At 41.1% G+C, this 24,838-nt stretch overlaps 1 protein-coding gene across 2 annotated transcripts in view; it reads right to left on the bottom strand.

Annotated features, from left to right (window-relative positions):
- Window positions 1-24,838, bottom strand: part of LOC124619499 (coiled-coil domain-containing protein 186-like) — a 220,958-nt gene that overhangs the window by 170,300 nt on the left and 25,820 nt on the right. For both annotated transcript variants that reach the window (XM_047145918.1, XM_047145919.1), the window contains exons 3-5: window positions 22,251-22,463; window positions 21,028-21,147; window positions 19,667-19,802 (exon numbers count right to left, since the gene is read on the bottom strand). In XM_047145918.1, the coding sequence (XP_047001874.1) occupies window positions 19,667-19,802; window positions 21,028-21,147; window positions 22,251-22,463 (469 nt within the window). The remainder of the gene's footprint in view (window positions 1-19,666; window positions 19,803-21,027; window positions 21,148-22,250; window positions 22,464-24,838) is intronic.

The following is a 24,838-nucleotide window of genomic DNA, read 5'->3' as shown; positions in this document are numbered from 1 at the left end:
CAAAAGCAACTCACGCACACACAACAGCAGTCTCTGGTAATTGAAGCCACATTTGTGTGTGTGTGTGCCTTGCTGGACGAAAGCTTATTTTTGATAGTCATTTTTCTGTGCCTATCTGCGACTCAGCGTCTCTTTCCTTTCATAATACTGTTACATTCTATCCTGCATTTTTCATTGTTTTATTAGAAAGATAAGACTTTTTCCCATATGTCAGCAAGCAATTCTTAACTGTTTTATACAGGGTGTATAAAAAAGGATGGTGCAAACTTACATAGATGAAAGTACACGATAATAGAAGCACAAATGTCCCAGTAAACACAGGTCCGCATACGAGCCACTTGCGAGATAATCACAACCGTTTGATTTCACGCTGCCACCGACGGCATTGTTTGTAACATAATCCAGTTTCCCCCCCTTGTGCGCTTGAGACCTTCCTATGTTCGTTGTTTACACAACGAAACATTGCCGAGAGGTGGAGCTGGAATCACACTACACACACAGAACGTACAGGACGGGTACAGTACACAATCTCAAAGGGGATCAGTCACTTCTGAGAAGTGCCACGTGTGCTGTGTTGTAGTTACAATGGAACCCTACAGTAATGAAGAGTATGCGGATATACATTTCATGCACACCAGGGCTAATGGCAATGTGCAGGAGGCTGCACACTTGTACCAAGCCAAGAAGAGTCGTACATTTACAAGGGTCCATCAGCACCTGAGAGAACACAAGCATTTTGCACATGGCAGAGCAGGAGGTAGGCCTGCTCGCATTGTGCCTGAGGTTGACGATATGGTGTTGGAAGCAGTACAGCACTCCCTAGGAACCTCGACGAGAAGAATTGCCACAAGTGTCTGTGCTAAGCCACAGTAGTATATGGAGGATTTTACATCGCATTTTACTGTACCCTTACGACCTTCAACAAGTCCAATGTCTCAATGATGTGGACTTTGTTCCCAGAGTGATGTTTTGTCAGTGGCTGCATCACTAGGCTGTGGTTGACCCTCACTTCGCATGTAACATTTTATTTACAGGCGACGCAGGATTCACACACAATGGTGTTTTGTAACTATCATAATACAGATAAGTGGTGTGAAATAAACCCACATACTGTTCATGAGTCACCACAGCAGCAATGTTTGTCACTGAATGTGTAGTTAGGTGTACTTGGCGATCAACTCATTGGGCCACACATTCTTCCACCACAACTTAATGGACGGAGGTAACTTAGCTTTTTGCGGTGTCATGTTCCAGGATTGCTCGAGGATGTTCCCCGTCAGCAATATCAGAGTATGTGGTACATGCATGATGGAGCTCTGGCACATTTTGCTGCTGGTGTGAGACAGCATCCAATGTGCAGGTACGGCCGAAGATGGATAGGTCGAGGCGGATCTGTACCTTGGCCTCCAAGATCCTTCGGATTTTTGTTTCTGGGGTCACCTCAAAAGCAAAGTGTACAGCACACCCGTTAACACTGTTGAAGAACTGGAGCAGGGAGTTGTACATGCTTGGCAAGAATTCTGGAATGATCCAGGGGTTTTCAAAAGGATTTGAAATTCATTGCAGAGATGAGCACAGTATTGCATCCAGATGCAAGGAAAACACTTCGGACACCTCATTAATGTGTACTAACTAGGACTACGTTTACAATGATGTCAATGGCGGCTTGGAACCACGGTCATGATTATCTCGCAAGCGGCTCATTTGCAGACCCGTGTTTACTGGGTTATTTGTGCTTCTATTATCGTATACTTTCAGTCGTGTAAGTTTGCGCCATCATTTTACATACACCCTGTATACTGATACACACTTCCAGCAACTGTCTCTTTAAGACTATACTTATATTGGCCACAAATCTGTGTGACACTCGTTAAACGTGCACTGACATGGTTACGCAACCTAGTGTAATATAGCCTTTCTCCTAGAACAAGCAGTTTCACGGGTCATTGTATGTATGTAAAATCGACAGTTTGGGTCAAACTGTACAATTAATGGTAATAAAAGTTTATGAGGCATACGTTACAGTCTCATGTGTTAGCATCTAAAATGGGATGTATTCCTTTACCAAGAAGTGTTTTGTTCTTGAGTACTGTTCGTGAAAAACTCACTTTTATAAGACATTTGTGTTTCCATGAAAATTTGTAATATAACTTTTGTTACTTTCTCTGTTTATTATAGGTCATCAGATGATGGATTAAACCCAAAATGCATTGTGACAGTTAATAAACAAATTCAGAGAAAACCAGTGACTACTTATAAGCAACCATGCAGCCAACCAGCTCACCAGTAGAACCCGAGGAGTTCATATCTCGGGTTCTACTGGTAATACACTGGTAGGGTCAAGTGTTCTGGACAGACCTTGGGTTCGGGCTCATTTATATACCCTAAAGAAGAATTGTTTGAGTATCATTACCCTACAGTACAGGATCAAAGTATGAATATTACACACTTCCTTCCTGCTTAGGCAAATGGAGCAAATTGGTTGGTTCCTTTTGAATTTGATGAGGCCTTCAGTGGACTTGATGTGACTTATGGAGGCACCATCAGTTCATGAGCAGTTCTTTGGAAAACCGAAAAACAAGGATTTTTTTCTTTCTTTCTTTTACTGGCACCAGCGAACCAAAACCAAGCAGAGGATTCCAAGATGGCTATGCACAGAAAATGGCTGAAAGTTTTACAGTATATTCCTTTGATTCTGATCTCGAGCAACCCTGAAAATTTTCTAGATATCTTTATCTGTTTCCAGGTTACAGAGGTTCATAGTCACTCTATTTGAGCATGTTAAACACACACATAAAATGCAGTGTGAGATGAAAATGTAGTTTATAAGGTGACATATCACAGAAAATTATGGTGTAATGTTTCCGTCATCATCGGAAGGGTAGTGGGAACTGCATGTTGTTGTACTGGAGCACATGCAAAATTTTTGTGCACAAAAATCTGATCTCAGGTGTAAAATTATTTTTGTGTTATTTCAATATCACAAAAGTAAAATACCAAAACTTTGCTGACACTCAATTTCTTTTCATATGAGGGACATGACCCACCATGGTAGGGGAAATGAAGAGAACCAGCAGAAAAATGCTCCAACCGGAACATAAAAAACAGTGAACATGCTCCTCTTAATAAAGAGATGGAGAAGTAATAAATACTGGAAGATAGCAGACCATGGTTGTGGTATAGAAAGAGCGAAAGAAATAATGGTAGTGTGAGAGAAAGAGAGGGTCAATGGCAGTGGAACATAGTAGACAGTGAGAGAACATTGTTAGGAAATGAGTGAAGGAGACAGTGCCAGTGGTAGAGAAATAAAGAGAAGGAGAAAGTAGAAGGGAGTGAGAGCCAGTGATAATGAGAGAGTTAGTCTACGACAATGACCATAATGAAAGAAATGTAGTGACAATGAGAAGAAGAGTAGTAGTAGTAGTAGGAGGAGGAGGAGGAGGAGGAGGAGGAAGGTGACTGTGGCTGTGAGACAGGAGACAGGGACAGCTGGAGAGCCACAAAGAGATAACGGCAATGAGTTGGTCTGAATGAGTGAGTGAGAATGGGGAGTTAGAAGTGGATGAGCATGGGAGACCTACAGCGGTGGACTAGTGGGTGTGTGGCAGCCTTTCGCCACACAGCTGTCTTAGCAGTTCCGTACACTCATAATTAGTTCTGGCCACCTACTAATGCAGCAAGTCTCACCCCTCACACAGTACTTCCATTCACTGCTGTCAATCTTGCCATGTGACAGGACACTTCCCTGCTACAGTTGCTGACTACCGGTGTGGAACAATAGCTACCCCTACCAAGGTTTCTGCCGACGGATTTTCATGAGACTTTGTCCGTGCCTTGTAGCGTCCACTTCAGTTGCTGCTACGTGCCGTGAGGAACTGGCCACATGGCAACACACCTGACGCTGGTGCTTTCATGATGCTGCAAGATGCCCACACTGTGCCATCTTTACGCCTGGCACACAACCACCTATAACATTGTGTTTTTGTGTCACGCTCCTGTACAGAATGTAAATTTTGCTTTGCTTGTCTTAGTGCAGGTATCATAAGTGCAGATATTGTGCGGTGAACATTGGGAAGAGACAAAGATTTCGCTGACTGCCATTTCTAGTGCACCACACCGGCTAGTGCTTTCACATCTAGAGTGAGTGCCTGATTTACATTTTGAACCTGAGGCTCTATGTCTCACTCCAGCCACGTGCGGACTTGGTCTTTACATGTTACTTAGTTCAATAAAGTAAAGAACATTCTTACACTGGTGAACCAACGGTGAACTCAGTCAACATAATATTCTATTTTGGCATGTTACTGGCGCCTTGCCCCATTAGGCACATGCTCTGACCCCTGTACATGTGCACCAGGCAACTTCTATTTTCATGCTATGGATGCTCATGTGCTTCACACCATGAACTCGTTCCTTTATGCTTGTTTTGCCACCTCTCATCAACCTAGCGACAAATGGCTACCACCACCCCACTTCACGCAGCTGCTGTGCCAGAACCACACGACATCATCGCAGAGTTGACCACGTGCCTTGCGGAACAGGAATGCTGCAACGCTGACCTGCAACTCATGGTGACATGATCACTGGCGGCCCAGCCCAACGACACCAAAAACAATACTACTGCCTGCACTGGCACCAATTGCTGCCACCGCTGCACCTTCTTGCCTCAAAGTACTGCTGTCCGATCTACTACACCTCACCAACACACTGTCAGCATTGCTGTGGCTCATCTGCCACCCTTCAACTCACAGGACCGATGCCTCTGGTTTGGCGAACGTGACATCACCCAGAACACCAAAATGTTCACCAAGGTGATCAGCCAGCTTGAGCCTACATACACCATGGAAGTCCAAGGCATTATCACATCACCCCCAGCTGTCTACTGCTATGAGACACACTGACGCCGCCACATGGCACAACTCACCTCATCTGAAATGCAGCACATCCAGGTCCTGCTCTCCCCTCAAGCAGTGTGTGGACTAACAACCCTCTCAATTCCTGTACCACCTCCAAAATCTAAGGGAGCCACATATGGTCTCCAAAGGTTTTCTTTATAACCTCTGATTGGCTCGCCTCCAGGCCCTAATACAGACAGCAGTGGTGTCGCATGCTGACTTCTCCCTCACTGACACCACCAGCCTTGCTGCAAGGGTGCACAAGACACTGGACTCTCTGCCCACGACCACCGCCACCACGTGCCAACCTCACCCCCACCCAGCACAGCCAGCCAGCTAGCCACCACCTTGCCAGTCATCCCTCCACAAGCTCACCCTCGCCGCTCCATTCACTGGTAATGATGTCACCAGCGTCGCCATTCCCTGCCGGCCCACAACACAGGGCTCTCAGCAGCTGGAAGTGTATGACATGCTGAAAGTGACTGTGGCCCGCTCCAGCCACCCTGCCGATGCCCCTCGTGATGGCCGGCCTCTGCTAGTGTCATGAGTGCTTTCGCCCTGAATCCATTAACTGCAGAGAATCCTGCTCTTGGCAACCAAATGCCTATGACCACCAGGATTAGGTGCGCCCAGCAGATGCTTGGTTTCCCAGTACCTGTTTGTCCATGACACCCATTCTGCCACAGCCTGCTCCCTGACGTTGCCGTCCAGCAGCTTGCTGACACCCGGAGATCAACAAAGTGCACCACTCATTATGCTCTTCTCTTCAATGTCAAGCAGATGGTGTATTCTGGCCCATATGCAAACCTCCTGGCGTGATGCCCTGCTCTCACATGCCTGTCCAGCACGCCTCAGGAGCCTGTCATTCAACTGTACACTACGTCAATACAACTCTTGGACCACCCTTCTTCTGCCACCCATGCTCTCTGACATCGCATAAACTGAAGATCGCCAAGGCCGAGTTTGACGAGCTGCTCACCACCGGCATATTGTGCCCTATGAGGAGCCTGGGTCATTCCATATGAAGTGGTCCTGCGATGGTTGCTTGACCATTTTTAAATATTTTAATTTTTTTATATGTGATTTCCCTATATTTGAGAAGTTCAAAACAGTTTTTTAAAATAATTTATCTTGCACCTTTACTGGATGGTGGCCATTTTTTATTTGTAGGTGCACAACAATTTTTCAGTCTGGAGACAATAGCAAAAATTTGAATATTTCTGCACTGGGTTAAGTTACAACACTGCAATTGACTTGATTGTTTTTTAGGAAAGTGTCCTCTATAACATTGTCTATTACACAAAATACCCTAAATTCAAAAATAACCAGTCAAAATGACCTCCAAAGTTTGGTATCCAAATTTTCAAAAATCCACTTTTTAGACCCAAAAATAACAAGGAAGTGTGATTTATGAGAGTCTATTTTTTCCTATAGTTAGATATCATACACTACTAGCCTCATATAGAGCAAGAACACTTACAAATGTTTCCTTAATTTTTTATGAATTTTTGAAATTTGAAAATTTTCTTTTTTTGTAAAGTTTGGGGTTAGTTATCTCAGGTGCGACTGAATATAAAAATATGATTTTTGCACAGTTTGTACACCTATATGATAGCAACGTACTGTAAAAATTTCAACATTGATATCTGACTGTGAACAAAGACATGAATTTTTTAAAACGAGAAAATAATTCACATTACTCTACAACTGATCTTAAGGCTGTTGCCTATTTAAGTAGTTTATTGTATGACTGTAATAAAATTTAATTGTGACATATATTTACTTAACACTATCACTAATATTCATTTAGTTTATTTATTTTTTAATGATGCAATATTAAACCATAGGAGCTTTCACTTTTGTTCTATGGTAATAAAAATGCCCATTTACATTTAGGTTTATTGTCAATTAAGAAGTACATTATTGCTGGGTGCGGAATTGTAGAAGTACAGTATTGCTGGGTGTGGCACTGTTGTAGTCAGTGTGTTCTGAAACCTCTGTTAGAGAGGATGCACATACTTCGAGAGTGTAGAATTTGTTATGTGCTTTGTTCTGTGTGTAATTTGTAATTAATTTCGAGAGATTAACTGGAATGCAGTAACATGGATGAACAGTGCTCTGTTGGACAGATAGCAAGTGAAGTGCGTCACAAAACAGTTTATGGTTCAGTTTCAAAAAACTTGAAAAATGTCAATGACTTTGATGAAGATAGACAAACTTTGTTTAAATTTCGAGCAAGTTCTTCTGAAGCATCAGTGTGTGAGTATCATGAGAAGAAATACATTCTGAAGTACAACCATATTTTTGGAAGAAAGTGCTGTAATCCACTTATAATTCATAAAAAGCCTATTACTAAAGATGTGAGGGAAATAAAACTTTAACATTTGTCCTTATTATGTGAGAGTGAAACAACTTCCCAAGTGAAACATAATGTGATTCCTGGATATTCCCTGTGCGCAAATTGTTACTCAAAAATATTTGTTGTGAATCCAGAACCAGAATCATGTAACCTTGTTAATGACATTTATATTCCTAATGAGGAAGCTGTTAGCATATTGGATTTTGCTTGTTCTAAGTTAGACAAATCTCCTGCTTCGAAAATAATAAAATTAAGTAGCAGAAAAAAAAGCAGGTATTGAAAATAAGGTACAACAAATTTCAGGCAAAATTAGAAAAGACTTGGAATCATGCTTTAATAATACAGATGGTTCAAATGGCTCTGAGCACCATGGGACTCAACTGCTGAGGTCATTAGTCCCCTAGAACTTAGAACAAGTTAAACCTAACTAACCTAAGGACATCACAAACATCCATGCCCGAGGCAGGATTCGAACCTGCGACCGTAGCGGTCCTGCGGTTCCAGACTGCATCGCCTTTAACCACACGGCCACTTCGGCTGGCAATAATACAGATACCATCATTATTTCTACAGAAGAAGAAATCCTACTACCAGCATCATCTGATACTGAATATTTGAGTTTTAATAGAGAAATTAAAAATTAAATGTTCAGTGACATCTAAAAAGGAAAAATTTAAAATTTTAAGTTTGCTCCCTGACTCATGGTCAAGAGAAAAATAGTTCATGAATTCAACGTTTCTCATAGTTTGGTTAAACTAACCCTAAAATTAGTGAAAGAGCAAGGCATTCTTCCCGTTTTAGTAAAGAAGACAGGAGTAGTTATACGTGAAGAAACAATTAAAAAGATCCGGCAGTTTTTTTAAGATTATGAAAACAGCAGAATGTGCCCAGGCTGCAAAGATAGCAAGAGAGTTGTTATAAATGGAGTTAAAGTAACAAAGCAGAAATGACTAGTGCTGCCAAATTTAAATGAACTTTATGTAGCTTTCAAAAATTCTCATCCTAAAGGCAAAACTGGAAGGTCAAAATTTTGTGACCTCTGCCCTAAGTGGCATATTTTGGCTGGATCCTCACGGACACACTCCATATGTGTTTGTTTACAACATCAAAATGTCAAACTGATGATTGTGGGTGCAAAACTCAGTGATCTTAACTACAAAGAGTTACTAGATTTAATGGTCTGTGACACTAACAGTTATAACTGCATGATGGTTTTGTGTAATAAAAGCCTTGGTAAGGAAACAGTTATTGAATTGTTCCAAGAATATGATGAGGAAATGCCAGACAGTATTACCTTCAAACAGTGGGTCACAACTGAGAGGGCAGAAATGATAACAGTGGTTAAATCTCAGGAAGAGTACTTGGAATATTTAATTGATAACTTACAAAAACTTAAAAGTCATTAATATGTTTCTAAAATCCGAAGTAAGTTTCTGAACGTCAAAAAAGCACAACTTCATGAAACTGAATGCATAGTGCTAGCTGATTTTGCAGAAAATTTTACATTTGTGATCCAGGATGTAATACAAGGGTACCACCGGGTCAATGACCAGGCAACAGTGCGGCCATTTATTCTCTACTTTAAAAATGAGAAAGCTGAAGTTCTCAGTTCTTCAATTTGCATTCTAAGCAACTACTTGGAGCACAACACATTGGCTTTACATGTGTTTCAAAAGTATGTAATAAATTACGTAAAAGACAATTTTCCCAAGGTTGAGAAGCTAATATACTTTTCAGATGGAAGTGGTAATCAGTATAAGAATGAAAACAATTTTTCAAATCTGTGCAACCACAAATTAGACTTTGGTTCGGATGCTGAATGGCACTTTTTTGCATCTTACCATGGTAAAAACGCATGTGATGGAGTAGAAGGTACAACAAAACACGTACACTACTGGGCATTAAAATTGCTACACCACAAAGATGACATGCTACAGACGCGATATTTAACCGACAGGAAGAAGATGCTGTGATATGCAAATGATTAGCTTTTCAGAGCATTCACACAAGGTTGGTGCCGGTAGCGACACCTACAACGTGCTGACGTGAGGAAAGTTTCCAACCGATTTCTCATACACAAACAGCAGTTTACCGGCGTTGCCTGGTGAAACGTTGTTGTGATGTCTTGTGTAAGGAGGAGAAATGTGTACCATCACATTTCTGACTTTGACAAAAGGTTGGATTGTAGCCTATCGCGATTGCCATTTATCGTATCGCGACAGTGCTGCTCGCGTTGGTCGAGATCCAATGACTGTTAGTGGAATATGAAATCGGTGCATTCAGGAGGGTAATACGGAACGCTCTGCCAGATCCCAATGGCCTTGTATCACTAGCAGTCGAGATGACAGACATCTTATCCGCATGGCTGTAACGGATTGTGCAGCCACATCTCGATCCCTGAGTCAACAGATGGGGACGTTTGCAAGACAACAACCATCTGCATGAACATTTTGATGACATTTGCAGCAGCATGGGCTATCAGCTCGGAGACCATGGCTGTGGTCACCCTTGACGCTGCATCACAGACAGGAGTGTCTGCGATGCTGTACTCAACGACGAACCTGGGTGCACGAATGGCAAAACGTCATTTTTTCGGATGAATCCAGGTTCCGTTTACAGCAACATGATGGTCGCATCCGTGTTTGGCGACATCGCGGTGAACGCACATTGGAAGCGTGTATTTGTCATCGCCATACTGGTGTATCACCCGGTGTGATGGTATTGGGTGTCATTGGTTACACGTCTTGGTCACCTCTTATTCGCAATGACGGCACTTTGAACAGTGGGCATTACATTTCAGATGTGTTATAACCCGTGGCTCTGTCCTTCATTTGATCCCTGCAAAACCCTACATTTCTGCAGGATAATGCACGACCGCATGTTGCAGATCCTGTACGGGTCTTTCTGGATACAGAAAATGTACCTGTACACGCCATCCAAGCTCTGTTTGACTCAATGCCCAGGTGTATCAAGGCCGTTATTACGACCAGAGGTGGTTGTTCTGGGTACTGATTTCTCAGGATCTATGCATCCAAATTGCGTGAAAATGTAATCACATGTCAGTTCTAGTACAATATATTTGTCCAATGAATACCCGTTTACCATCTGCATTTCTTCTTGGTGTAGCAATTTTAATGGCCTGTAGTTTAGTAAGTAAATCCAGCCTACAAAGACCAACCACAGACCAAATTCTCACAGTACAGGACATGTATGTCTTTTGCAAGAATAATATTAAAGACATTACCTATTTTCTGATCAAGAAAGAAGAAGTGGTTCTGAATATGAAAACAACACTTCAAACCAGATTTGGAACTGTATAGCAATAAAAGGAACAAGACATTTCCACAAATTCCTTGGCATTGCAGAAAACTTAGTTCGATGCTATGTACCATCAGAAACTGAAATTTATGAGGATAATTGTGTCAGTAAAATTACATCTCTGTCTTTAACATTGAATGACATAGTGGCACATGTGTATGATGGATAGTGGTGGCTTGCAGAGGTTGAAAGAATAAGTTTGGAAAACAATGATGCTTTTGTGCATTTTTACCACACTGCTGGCACAAGAAATCTACTACTGACAAAGTTTGGATGTTGTTGTTGTTGTTGTGGTCTTCAGTCCTGAGACTGGTTTGATGCAGCTCTCCATGCTACTCTATCCTGTGCAAGCTTTTTCATCTCCCAGTACCTACTGCAACCTACATCCTTCTGAATCTGCTTAGTGTATTCATCTCTTGGTCTCCCTCTACGATTTTTACCCTCCACGCTGCCCTCCAATACTAAATTGGTGATCCCTTGATGCCTCAGAACATGTCCTACCAACCGATCCCTTCTTCTGGTCAAGTTGTGCCACAAACTTCTCTCCTCCCCAATCCTATTCAATACCTCCTCATTAGTTATGTGATCTATCCATCTAATCTTCAGCATTCTTCTGTAGCACCACATTTCGAAAGCTTCTATTCTCTTCTTGTCCAAACTATTTATCGTCCATGTTTCACTTCCATACATGGCTACACTCCATACGAATACTTTCAGAAATGACTTCCTGACACTTAAATCAATACTGGATGTTAAAAGATTTCTCTTCTTCAGAAACGCTTTCCTTGCCATTGCCAGCCTACATTTTATATCCTCTCTACTTCGACCATCATCAGTTATTTTGCTCCCCAAATAGCAAAACTCCTTTACTACTTTAAGTGCCTCATTTCCTAATCTAATTCCGTCAGCATCACCCGACTTAATTAGACTACATTCCATTATCCTCGTTTTGCTTTTGTTGATGTTCATCTTATATCCTCCTTTCAAGACACTGTCCATTCCATTCAACTGCTCTTCCAAGTCCTTTGCTGCCTCTGACAGAATTACAATGTCATCGGCGAACCTCAAAGTTTTTATTTCTTCTCCATGAATTTTAATACCTACCCCGAATTTTTCTTTTGTTTCCTTTACTGCTTGCTCAATATACAGATTGAACAACATCGGGGAGAGGCTACAACCCTGTCTTACTCCCTTCCCAACCACTGCTTCCCTTTCATGTCCCTCGACTCTTATAACTGCCATCTGCTTTCTGTACAAATTGTAAATAGCCTTTCGCTCCCTGTATTTTACCCCTGCCACCTTTAGAATTTGAAAGAGAGTATTCCAGTCAACATTGTCAAAAGCTTTCTCTAAGTCTACAAATGCTAGAAACGTAGGTTTGCCTTTCCTTAATCTTTCTTCTAAGATAAGTCGTAAGGTCAGTATTGCCTCACGTGTTCCAGTGTTTCTACGGAATCCAAACTGATCTTCCCCGAGGTTGGCTTCTACTAGTTTTTCCATTCGTCTGTAAAGAATTCGTGTTAGTATTTTGCAGCTGTGACTTATTAAGCTGATAGTTCGGTAATTTTCACATCTGTCAACACCTGCTTTCTTTGGGATTGGAATTATTATATTCTTCTTGAAGTCTGAGGGTATTTCGCCTGTTTCATACATCTTGCTCACCAGATGGTAGAGTTTTGTCAGGACTGGCTCTCCCACGGCCGTCAGTAGTTCCAATGGAATATTGTCTACTCCGGGGGCCTTGTTTCGACTCAGGTCTTTCAGTGCTCTGTCAAACTCTTCACGCAGTATCGTATCTCCCATTTCATCTTCATCTACATCCTCTTCCATTTCCATAATATTGTCCTCAAGTACATCGCCCTTGTATAGACCCTCTATATACTCCTTCCACCTTTCTGCTTTCCCTTCTTTGCTTAGAACTGGGTTTCCATCTGAGCTCTTGATATTCATACAAGTCGTTCTCTTATCTCCAAACGTCTCTTTAATTTTCCTGTAGGCGGTATCTATCTTACCCCTAGTGAGATAGGCCTCTACATCCTTACATTTGTCCTCTAGCCATCCCTGCTTAGCCATTTTGCACTTCCTGTCGATCTCATTTTTGAGACGTTTGTATTCCTTTTTGCCTGTTTCACTTACTGCATTTTTATATTTTCTCCTTTCATCAATTAAATTCAATATCTCTTCTGTTACCCAAGGATTTCTACTAGCCCTCATCTTTTTACCTACTTGATCCTCTGCTGCCTTCACTACTTCATCCCTCAAAGCTACCCATTCTTCTTCTACTGTATTTATTTCCCCCATTCCTGTCAATTGCTCCCTTATGCTCTCCCTGAATCTCTGTACAACCTCTGGTTCTTTTAGTTTATCCAGGTCCCATCTCCTTAAATTCCCACCTTTTTGCAGCTTCTTCAGTTTTAATCTACAGGTCATAACCAATAGATTGTGGTGAGAGTCCACATCTGCCCCTGGAAATGTCTTACAATGTTTTAAGGAAACTTTCAGTGCTTGAACTTACCACAGCAACTGGGAGGTCTTATTCTATATCACAGAAGCTGTCTGAAGAAATAAGTGTTCTTAACATTCACCACCAGGTTTAGGAACAGTCACATCTCGAGGGATGTTAATTGAAAATATTTATTTTAAGTATGTCAGAATAATATAAATGTTAATTTCAGTGATGTTTCCACTATTTGTATATAATTCACTACCTTACTTCAATAATAATTGATTATATTCCACCAATATCACGCATGAATAGGCAACAGCCATAAGATCAGTTGTTGAGTAATGTAAAGTATCTCCTCATTTTCAAAAAAATGATATCTTTGTTCACAGTCAGGTCTCAATGTTGATATTTTTACAGTACATTGCTATCATATAGGTGTACAAATTGTGCAAAAATCATATTTTTATATTTAGTTCAACCTGAGATAACAAACCCCAAACTTTACAAAAAATGAAAATTTTCAAATTTCAAAAATTCACAAAAAATTAAGGAAACATTTTTAAGTGTTCTTGTTCTATATGAGGCTAGTAGTGTATGATATCTAACTATAGGAAAAAAACAGACACTTACAAATCACTCCTTGTTTGTTATTTTTGGGCCTAAAAAGGGTATTTTTGAAAATTTGGATATCAAACTTTGGAGGTCATTTTGACTGGTTATTTTTTAATTTAGGGTATTTTGTGTAACAGACAATGTTGTAGAGGACACTTTTAAAACAATCATGTCAACTGCAATGTTGTAACTTAACCCAGTGCAGAGATATTCATATTTTTGCTACGTCTCTAAGCTGAAACATTGTCGCGCGCTTACAAACAAAAATGGCCGCCATTTAGTAAAGATGAAAGGTAAATTAAAAAAAAAAAAAAAACTGTTTTGAACTTCTCAATTATAGGGTAATGGCATATAACAAAATTAAAATATTTAATAATGGTCAAGCAACCAACTTAATATTTATTGGACCACTTCATTTGGATTGACCCGCCTGTGTGTATCTGCCTTTCAACTCGCCAAGGAGGATGGTTTCTGGCTCCCATGCAGGGATTACTGGAAGCTACACACCCACACTATTCCTGAGCGGTAATTGGTGCTGTTCCTACATAGCAACAACAACGCACTGGCTGAGGCTACAATCTTTGCCATTACCTACTGTGCCAAGGCTTTTACCCAAGGACATCCAGAAGACAGCCATCATCACACCACTCAGACACTACGAGAGAACCTCTATGACCTTTGGTCTCCATAATGCTGCCCAAACATGGCAGCAGTTCTTGGACGGCATCCTGTGAGGCCTGTTCAGCTGTTTCGCATACCTGAGTGACATACTCATTTTTTCCGCGACATCAGAGGAGCCCCGTGAGCAACTACACAGCATTTCTGAACATCTCCAAGATGTTGGCATCATCATCAACATAGCAAAATGCCCCGTGCCTGGCGCCAGCAAGATGGAATTCGTGGGCCATGCCATCTCCACTGCCAGCTCACTTCCTTCACTTGGCTAGGTACAAGCTATACTCTATTTCCCATGCCCAAAGACATTCAAGGACATCTGCCATTTCCACTGCCAATGCTGCTGCCACGTACGAGCCGCTCCCAGCCGCCCTCTGTTGCATCAAAACAAATGGGAAAAAGCCAGTGCTGTGGACATCACAAATGGACACACAGCCTGCAGCATCACATGAGCAAAACCTGGCAGCCACTTACTTTCTTCTGCGGCAAGCTCTCTCACCCTCAGTGGTGCTGGAGCACATATAACGGAGAGCTCCTTGCCATTTATGAGGCTATCAAAACTTTTGGCCGTCAGTGAGGTCCATCATTTCACGGTCTTCACTAACTCACCCAACTTTGCCTCCACTGTACACTGGCTTCAGGTTCCGATAGCAGTATCTGATGTGACACATCCACCAGCTCACCGTCGCCCTTTTCACCTGCCACCTACCACAAGGCCGCATTCGACCCATTACACAACCTGGTGTGCCCCAGGGTGCACACACCAGTTCTATAGTAACATAGCATGTCGTATGGCCAGTTATTCAGAGGGACTGCATGACCTGGGCCCGCACCTCCCTCGCCTGACAGCGCACTAAGGTCGGCCACCACATACGCACCCTCACCACGGTTTTCCCAGACGTCAGGCGTCAATTCGTCCACGTTCATGTTGACATCGTCAACCCTCCATCTTCATCTGATGGCTGCCACTGCCTCCTTACCATGGTGGACAGGTTCACCTGCTGGCCTGAGGCAATTCCAATCCCAACATTACCACCACCACAGTATCAGCTGCCTTCGTCTCCATGTTAATTGCCTATTTCGGCTGCCCAAGCCACATACTAGGAGTGTGGGTGCCAATTTACATAAGCCCTTTTTCGTGCCTTGACAGATCTGCGAGAGGCTCACCTGCACCTGACATCGAGCTACCACCAAGCTGCCAGTGGAATGGTGGAACAGCTACACATCGTACCTTGAAGGCTACCCTCGTCTGCCACAACACACTGAGCACCACCCTGCCCCTGCTTCTCAGTCTCCGTATCAATCAAAAGGCTGACTTCAAATGCCAGCTGCCGATCTTGTTTACGGCCAGATGCTTGCCGTCACAGGTGACTTCCTGGACCCTGCTGGCCTGCCCGTGGATGACGTCATCCCCAAGTTCATTGTCAGCTTGCAGAACTGAATGGCCCACCTCCAACCCATCCGTCCCCAGCATCAGAGCGAATGTAGAACTTTCATTCACAGCAACCTAGTGTCATGCGCCCACGTTATGTTGCACATCAATGGTCACCAACCTCCCCTCTGACAGCATTACTCCAGCCCCACTGGGTCCTGAACTCCAAGATGTTCGCCTTGCATCTGCATGGCAATCCAACAAGCATTTCAAATGACTAGCTGAAGCCCCTACACATTGCCTGACCCCATGCCACCCAACTCAACTACCCTATACATCAACAACTCACAGACACATGCCACTGGCGCCAGGCCGTCCAAAGACCCAATGCCACTGTCGACACCACGCCAACAGCACCCGTCATCAAAGTCCATGAGGCACCCACCCATAACACTACAGCCAAAAACACTGCAGAAAACTCACCATGCTATGCCAGGATCACACCCGATTCACTACCTGTTGCAAACACAGACGCACAGGATGCTCACATCCCTGCTTGTGTACCTCTCCCACAGCCTATGACCGACCCAGCGATTTCCCTTCCAGTGCCGTCAATTGCCAGGTATGCCCCCGATGTCACATTGCAGCCCCCGACACTTCCACAACAGCATTATTCCATGTAATCCCATTGCTGCGCCCCTGCCCTGCCACCCCCGTCCTGATAGCAGGGCCACCGGTAAATCATGCTCGCAGTGCCCGACAGGTGCGCTTTCAGCTGCAAAATGCGGCCATCCTGCCAACATTACCTCGCAGCCAATCCCTTTGTCTACGCACACCTGCGCGGACAGCACCAAACACACGATCAGACCATCCTGGCACAGCACCCCCACCCCTGCGCCATTGCATGCTGTCATGCAGCAGCCCGACACTACTGACAGCCAACCGCCCCACTTTCCACGCATCCAACGCCTTCACAAGCAATGCCTGCCTGCGCCACAGAATCAACATCATCGACGCCACAGCCCCAACCTAACCGCTGGCATAACATGACCCTTTATTGGTACTGGCCTTCGCCATCAGCAGTTCCATATTCTGACAACTCACTATGGCCATCTGCTAAGGCTGCGAGTTCACCCCTCACACAGTACTTCCTTTCACAGCTGCTGATCTTGCAGTGTGACACGACACTTAACCGCTAAGGTCGCTGTCTACTGGTGTGGAGAACTGATGCTGGTGCTTTCACAACACTGCAAGACGCCTGCGCCGCACTGTCTTTATGACCGGCATGCAATTGCTGACAATATTATGTTTTCACATCGCACTTCCGTGCAGAATATGAATTTCACTTTCTGCGACTTACTGATAGTATCATTAGTGCGGATATCACCGTATTTACTCGAATCTAAGCCGCACTGGAATCTAAGCCGCACCTGAAAAATGAGACTCGAAATAAAGGAAAAAAATTTTTCCCGAATCTAAGCCGCACCTGAAATTTGAGACTCAAAAATCAAGGGGAGAGAAAAGTTTTAGGTCGCACCTCCAAATCGAAACAAAGTTCGCCTAGTTGTAATATGAGACACAATTTAGGTCGAATGAATGACGATACAGCTGCAGTAGTTTGGTTCGAGTCGTAAGCTTAGCAGTTATGGTTTACCAGGTAGCCATTGCTACGCGTCACGTGCTCCGTCCGTATTTATAGGGATATCCTTCCTTTTTCACGTGCTTCGTCTGGTTTGAATTGATTGCTTATTTTTCTTTGATCTGATAAGTGCTGTTCTCTTTGTTATAGGTGTTTACGTCACTCTAAGCTGAAAATGCATTACTGTACTGTGTCATGCATTGTTTGTCGCATTCTGATAGTGCGTGTTTACGGCCTGTCGCCGCTCGCGGCGTGGCTTGCTTTTGTGCGCGCTACCGCCGCTTACAAATAAAAAATAGAGAGGAGTCGTCTCATTAGCGAAACATTTGTTGTTACTTACACTACTTCTTTCTTTGATAATGATCAACAAGAACCAAATAATAGACTGAGTATGATAGACGATGTTCTGAACGAAATTTTAGCGAAAATTTTTCTCCGTTTGAAAATCTTTGCAGGCGCCTCTTTAGTTCATTACATTCTGCACAGAAATTAGTCATCTTAGATTTAAAAATCTAGTCAGTTGCCGTGCTTCATTTCTGACTGTATCACTATCAGGCATAAGAATAATACGAATATAAACATGACATGATATGTATATTCTTCCGCGTTTGCTGTTGTCTCACTCTAGTTTCGTAGTTTATTAGGCACACAGGATTTAAATGAGATAGTAGCAAACACGAAACAATACATGGCAAAATGTTTATATTCGTATTAATCTTATGGCGAAGAGAATACTACATGTGATTTACAATTCATAAAAGCTCCTATTAGCAACCATCTCTTCTCACAGGTAGGAAAAAATTCAGAACGTAGAGTTGGCCATATTGACAAACATCCCAAACAGTCTTGCCAGTCGGATTTTTGTAGTACATTGAAATGCTGCTACATTCGAAGATCAACAATACAGAACTTGTATTTACTTCGTTGGATAATGTACCAAAACGCAGTGGTCGAAACTCTGAGCGGAGGAAAAAGATTCGTCTTCCACTTTTTTTTTTAATTTATTTATTGACGCAGAGATTTTGGTACCAGTATTTATCTTTGTGCCTACAAAGCATGCCTGTGTGGCGCTACATATATTCGATGGCAGAAGTTAGTTGTGGCGGCACCCACCAACATTTTTCAGAACTCCCGCTTGCTTTGCACTCGATTCTAAGCCGCAGGCGGTTTTTTGGATTACAAAAACCGGAAAAAAAGTGCGGCTTAGATTCAAGTAAATACGGCATGCAATTGCTGACAATATTATGTTTTCACATCGCACTTCCGTGCAGAATATGAATTTCACTTTCTGCGACTTGCTGATAGTATCATTAGTGCGGATATCACGTGGTGAACAGTGGGGCAAACAACACTTTCTCTGACTCCGCCATTTCTACCAAGCTGCGCTGGCTAGTGCACTTGCATCTACAGCGAGTGCCTGATTTACATTTTGAACATGAGGCCATTTGTGTTACTACAGCCATGTACAGATCTGGCCTTGTGTGTTTGTAACTTAGTAACATACAAAGTTCAGTATAGTAAGGAACATTCCTACGGAAGTGAGTGAGTTACAGCTAGGGCAGCCTGTGGCAGTAAGAGATGAGTTGCACGTTAAATAGGGCATGAATATGTTCGCGTGCCAATATTTTTGTGAAAATTTTTAAAAGTGCTGAGGAAGATAGAATGATAGAGCTGGTACCCCACTTTCCAATCAGAGTCTTTTATTAAAGAGGATCATATTCACTTATTCTGAGGTCCGGTAGGAGCATTTTTCTGCTGATTATTAAAGATGATAAGCTTCTAAACAAATTGCTACCCTGACACAAGAACATAGGCTTCCGCGGCTGGTGTCATAGTGATTAAAATTCATCTGGGTATTATGCCGTGTCATTGCTAGAAACTAAAAACAATAATAAACTAAATTATTGTTGTTAGTTTTTAGCAATGACGCGGCATAATACCCAGAAGAATTTTAATCACCAAATTGCTACCCTGTCTGGAAGTGTTGTAGCATCATCTCCCATTTAACTTTAATTCCAACTTTCCAAATGTTCTCTAAAAAGAGTTCTTTCATGAACTAGTTAGATCCAATTAGTGGAAGAGATGAAGGAGGAGACTAGTGTTTAACATCAAATCAACAATGAGGTCATTAGAGACGTAGCACAAGCAGGGATTAGGGAAGGAAACTGGCCATGCTGTCAATGGAAACATCTTGGCATTTGCCTGAAACTGCTTAGGGAAATCATGGAAAACCTAAATGAGGATAGTGTGACACATTTTTGTACCATCATCCTCCATTGTGGTAACCACTGCGCCACCTGGCTTGATGAGATCCAATTAGTGTTTACTGCGATGTTAACAATATTCTTACCTAATACAACAGCTCTGTTTTCTTCAGATTGTTGATATGCTCTTATCATTTCTTGACAATCCTTGCGAACTTGTTCGCATTCTTCCTTTGCTTCAGCGAGACTCCTCGTCAATTTATCAACCTTTGCCTGAGTTTCCTACAATGGGAAAAAGCTAACATAATCATATATTTAAAATGCATACTAAATGCATTCTGAGCAGTCTCAGAAACAAACACTAAAAATAATTCATAATTGCAATGACCGTTCTCAAACTAAAACTTTATAGTCAAACCAAATTACATTATTCTTAACTTACTTACAGGCCTGTAATGCTATTTCAAATTGGATGTGAGACCATTAATGGTTTACATTTCACTCTGATATTCATTTTGTAGCAACAATTAGAAGTGAGACATTAAACCAGTCATACTTTTTCCATATTCTGCAGAAAGCTTCACTTTAATTTTTGCCAAATGACATGTAATCTATTTACACATTCTTTCCACCATTTCAGCGCTTTATCACTGACAAGGAACAACAAATTTACAATATTCAGATTTTCTTTGACCACCAGTCAGAAGAGCAAAAGATAATTCTGTACCATACACATAATATCCTGCACAAATACAAAATTTATTTAGCCATGTGTGTACAGTTTCTCGTGTTTCATGGTATTTTTTGATTTATATGGGGTGTTAGGTTATTCTTGTATGAAATACTGATTGAGTATCATTGTTTTACTGATAAAAAGTTTCCCTTATTTAAGGTAAATTCACATACACACATAAGAAAAAAAACACTCAACACACGTTTCTCAATATAAGCCAAATATTTACACATTTAGTGATATGCACCATAATAAAAAAATTACTTTTTGAACGACAACTAAGTTTTGCTTTTATTTTACTTGCCTTAATTCATTTCATATGAATACCTCTGATAAAATGAGCATATTACCACAGAATTTATTAAGTGTTATGAAGTACTGTCATAGAGGACAACAGGTACTATTCCACAAAATCGGATTATTAAGTACAACATTAGGGAGTGCTTTTGAACCCTCGTCTGGCACACAGGTTTAATCTGTCAGATCTGTATGTCTGCTAGTAGATATAATCAAACAATGGAACATACAGGATGTAACAAGAAAAGGATATATTACTACTCTCTAGATACAGGAGACACTGAGCTACAACAGGCACAAAAAAAGACAGCTATACATTTGACCTTTCAGCCAAAAGGTCTTATTATCAATAGAAAGCAAACACACATTCATGCAAGTACAACTCAGACATACATGACCACTGTCTCTGGCCACTTAGGCTGGACTGTTAGATATAAGTTCATTAAATATATTATCATTTTGGAGTTTCATTTTTACCTTGTGTGTCTCTGTCTCTGATCTGAGTTTATTCTGTAACCATTTTATTTTAATGTCTCGATTGTTCAGATCATCTTTAAGTCTCTCAGTTTCTTTCTGCATGCTGGTTAATTCATGGCACTGAAACATTGCACACAGAGTAATGTCCCATATATATTCTATCATTAAACATCTTAGTGAAAGTGTGATAATAACTACGTTAGTAACATTTGGCTTGATTCTGTAATTAGGTCTGTAAAATTTGTTTCATAAACATTAAGTTATGCAATTAATTATGAAGTTCAAAAATTTTACCTACAATTTATATGTATGTATAAGATGCACAGACCATTTATAGTTATGAAGATGAAACCAAGAATGGTCAGCAGTAATGAGAAATATTATAAGAAAATTATTGTGACTCATAAAAATTAATTTAATTCAATTTTATCATTAAAAAAAAAAGGTTGCTGTTAGAACCATTTTCAAACATTTTCACTCAGCACTGAATTCTGTATTACTGGTTGCTTCATGGTTTAATTCATGGCAATGGGAATGTTGACCCAAAAGTTAACTACTGTGGCTGATGTTGAGGGTTAATGTATGTTATTTACTTTTATAGTATTGAGTGTTATAGCACTCGAGCTACATGGTCATCTAAGTGATCTGCAGTTAAAACAGAAGTTTCCACTTGACAATGGTATCACTTTCATATACAGTTCTATAATTCTTGGCGTATCCACAATTTTGATTGGCAAATATATGGGCAGTCAACTAGTTTTTCTGACAAGCAATGACCAAGAGAATAGTGATGAGTCTAATAGAATCCAGTTACTAGAGAAATATAAGGTCCCTTGCTGTGACTTCAGCAACATGGTATTGTTGTGGGAATTAAACAGTAATAACCACCAACGAACTCAAGAACAACTACTCAGAAGGTCAATTTTTTAGTGTATAATAAGATGACAATGATGTAGATGGCTGTGTGTGTGTGTGTGTGTGTGTGTGTGTGTGTGTGTGTGTGTGTGTGTGTGTGTGTGAGGGAGGGGGGGGGGGGGCACACCCGAACATGCAAGTATGCAAGAGGGAAGTAACATAAACACATACAGCAACGAAAATGATAAAAGAATTAATCAATTAAAATCTCAATTAAGAATAAAAATTTGTATATTTTGGATGCAATAGTTTGTCATGTCACAAATTAAAATAGAAGTTTAGTGTTTGTAGGTACCAGGGAGCAATACCTTAGCATCTAACATCTGACAAACGCGTGTTTTCTCAGCAGCAGCTGTACGAAGCTTCGCTGAAAGTGCTTCTCGCTCCTTGACTGCGTCCTTCAATCGACGGTCAGCTGCCTCTCGTTCTTTGCGTTGTTCCATTAGCTCTTTTTCACTAACCGCGTATCTTACTACAGCTGCCTCTGTTTCACGTTTAGATGCCTCCCACATTTTTGTCATCTAAAAACAAATGATAAATATAAATACAACATAGATTTATCAACTAACTATTTTTATTAGTTTGCTAATTACATATTCCACTGATTGTCTTAGTAACGTCCAGTCAAATCAGACAAAACATCGTCCCAACCCAGATATTTTTTTTTTTAAAAAAAGCTGAAAACTGGCAGAAATGTTCAAGATGATGTCCAGATCAAACTCCCTTAAGTCTCCAAAAATCCACATTGGGTAAACCATTATCTTGGAATTTTTGAGTTTTACCTGCAGTAACTAAACCAAGCACCCAATTGGCTTAATTCTTGTGCCAAATTGTTTGTTTTGCCATATAGTATAACCAAAACTAAAGATTAAAGCATAAAAGCTAAAATAATTGGTCGTGGTGATAAAATGTCACTTTGTATCCCAAAAAATGAGTCAGAAAGAGTTAATATTTTGTATACTTTGACACTATATTTATTCTGTGTCCTTGTGATTAAAAGCAATAATGCACACTCAACATACCTTCTTGGGTTCATGCATACCACCAGTGTGATAACTGATGACAGTGTTTCCTACGATGATGCTCTTTCCCTCCATCAGTGACTCAATAATGTCCACTTAAAAGAGAAAGAAGTCACGACTCTTCCCCTTGTGTTTAAAACAGCAAAGATCACAGACTCAGTCACCAAACAAATCCAAATCAACTTTTTCATCAACTGCTGTGTGCTGTATGCAATGACGATATGTTTTGTGAATACCTAAAACACGAACTAGCAGCAAGGCCCCCCTGAGCTATTTGATGGGACACTGATGCGAAAAAGCATGAACTGCGCATTAATTGAAGAGGTGGCACCACCCAAATGGGTCACGTGGTCATGTCCCCAAATTACAGCAAAATATACCTGCAGTATGTTAATAACCACTTCAGTGGGAAGTCACTGTGGTCTTCAATGGCAACAACTCTCCAAAAACCAAGGATGAAGAACACACCAACACAAGAGGAGCAGTGGTAGAAGCTTTAATTATCAATGCTACACCATTAACATCTCCTCAAGGAGCCTTTGTGGCTAATGTTAAAAACAAAGCAAGTCTCATCTCTCTGTTATTGAGACACCTGACAGTGTTTGCATCAAGTTTATCACTGATGAGGAAGGAATTGCCTTCATCAGTTTTCCCAAACTTAAACACAAAAACTCTAGTCTCTAACTGCTTTGCATCATTATCTTTAGGTTCAAGTATGGATGGGAGATCATCTTCAGGAAAAAGGATGGTAATGGAGCATGCTTGCCGATCAGCTCAAAACTACTTCCAGCAGAAGACGAATCAGCATTGAAAGCAAGTACTTCTCATTATATCCTGTAATTGTAAATCTGGTTACAGAAACAAGTGTATATGGAGAAGTTGTACAAGTGTGTGTGGCTACTGCACTGGCCATGGGTGCACAAATCAGATGTACTTAGCAGACTCCGACATCAAAGACGACTTTGAAACTTTGACTGGCATTTTTACATAACAACAGTAAATAACCACAAAATGTAACAAGTCCTGTCCATTGTTTTTTCTTTTTCATTCTTATAAAAGCAAATCTAATGTTAATTTTTTTAACACCTTCCTGTTGTTAATTTTTTGCCAGTGAGTGAGCACCGCATCGGTGAACCATTCAAGTTTACAACAACTCTGTCCACTTCCATGAAAAACAATGTATGATTGTTGCTGTATTTCTCAGGTACAACTGAACAAAACAGAGAAGAATTAAGGGATCAAATAGAAATTAACTGAATTCCTCATTGGTAGTTGGCATAATTTGATAATACAAAGAAGAAAGAAATGTTATTGGTGTTGTACAATAACTTTTATTGACTCACCAACTGACAAACAGCTTCCTAAATGTGTACTGAACAGAATTATTTCCAATTCAAGGACTTTCTTTTTAACCAGTCATATTTCCTAACTATATATCCCCACTGACTCTTTACTATTCAATAATTATAGGGGCAGTTTGGTACTAGTAGTCATAGATACAGAGTCCCCATGTTGAAAATAAATTACTGGATCATTTATGTGGATGATGTGCTGTGTTAATGGCCTGATACAACTCAACAGTAAAATGCATTCTCTGAATACTTAAATCCTCAAGAAACAAAGAATTAAATTTGCAATGGAGGAAGTGGAACTTCTATAAATACATTTGACCTTAATATAGGCATTAGCACAAAACTTCTTTTTTTTTTGGTATTGGGGGGGGGGGGGGGGGGGGGGGGGGGAGGTCTAAAAGTTTCTAGCCTAACAAATAAAGAATGACAGAAATTTCGTAATACCAATTTATTTTTCAATATAATACTCATGTACACTAATACAATTGCTGGCATGCTCAGATAACTTCTGCAAACCATTGA

Source organism: Schistocerca americana, chromosome 6 (assembly GCF_021461395.2).
Source record: "Schistocerca americana isolate TAMUIC-IGC-003095 chromosome 6, iqSchAmer2.1, whole genome shotgun sequence".
Classification (NCBI taxonomy): Eukaryota; Metazoa; Arthropoda; class Insecta; order Orthoptera; family Acrididae; genus Schistocerca; species Schistocerca americana.
The sequence above is the reverse complement of the archived record's forward strand: the minus strand, read 5'-3'. Positions and strand labels throughout refer to the sequence as shown.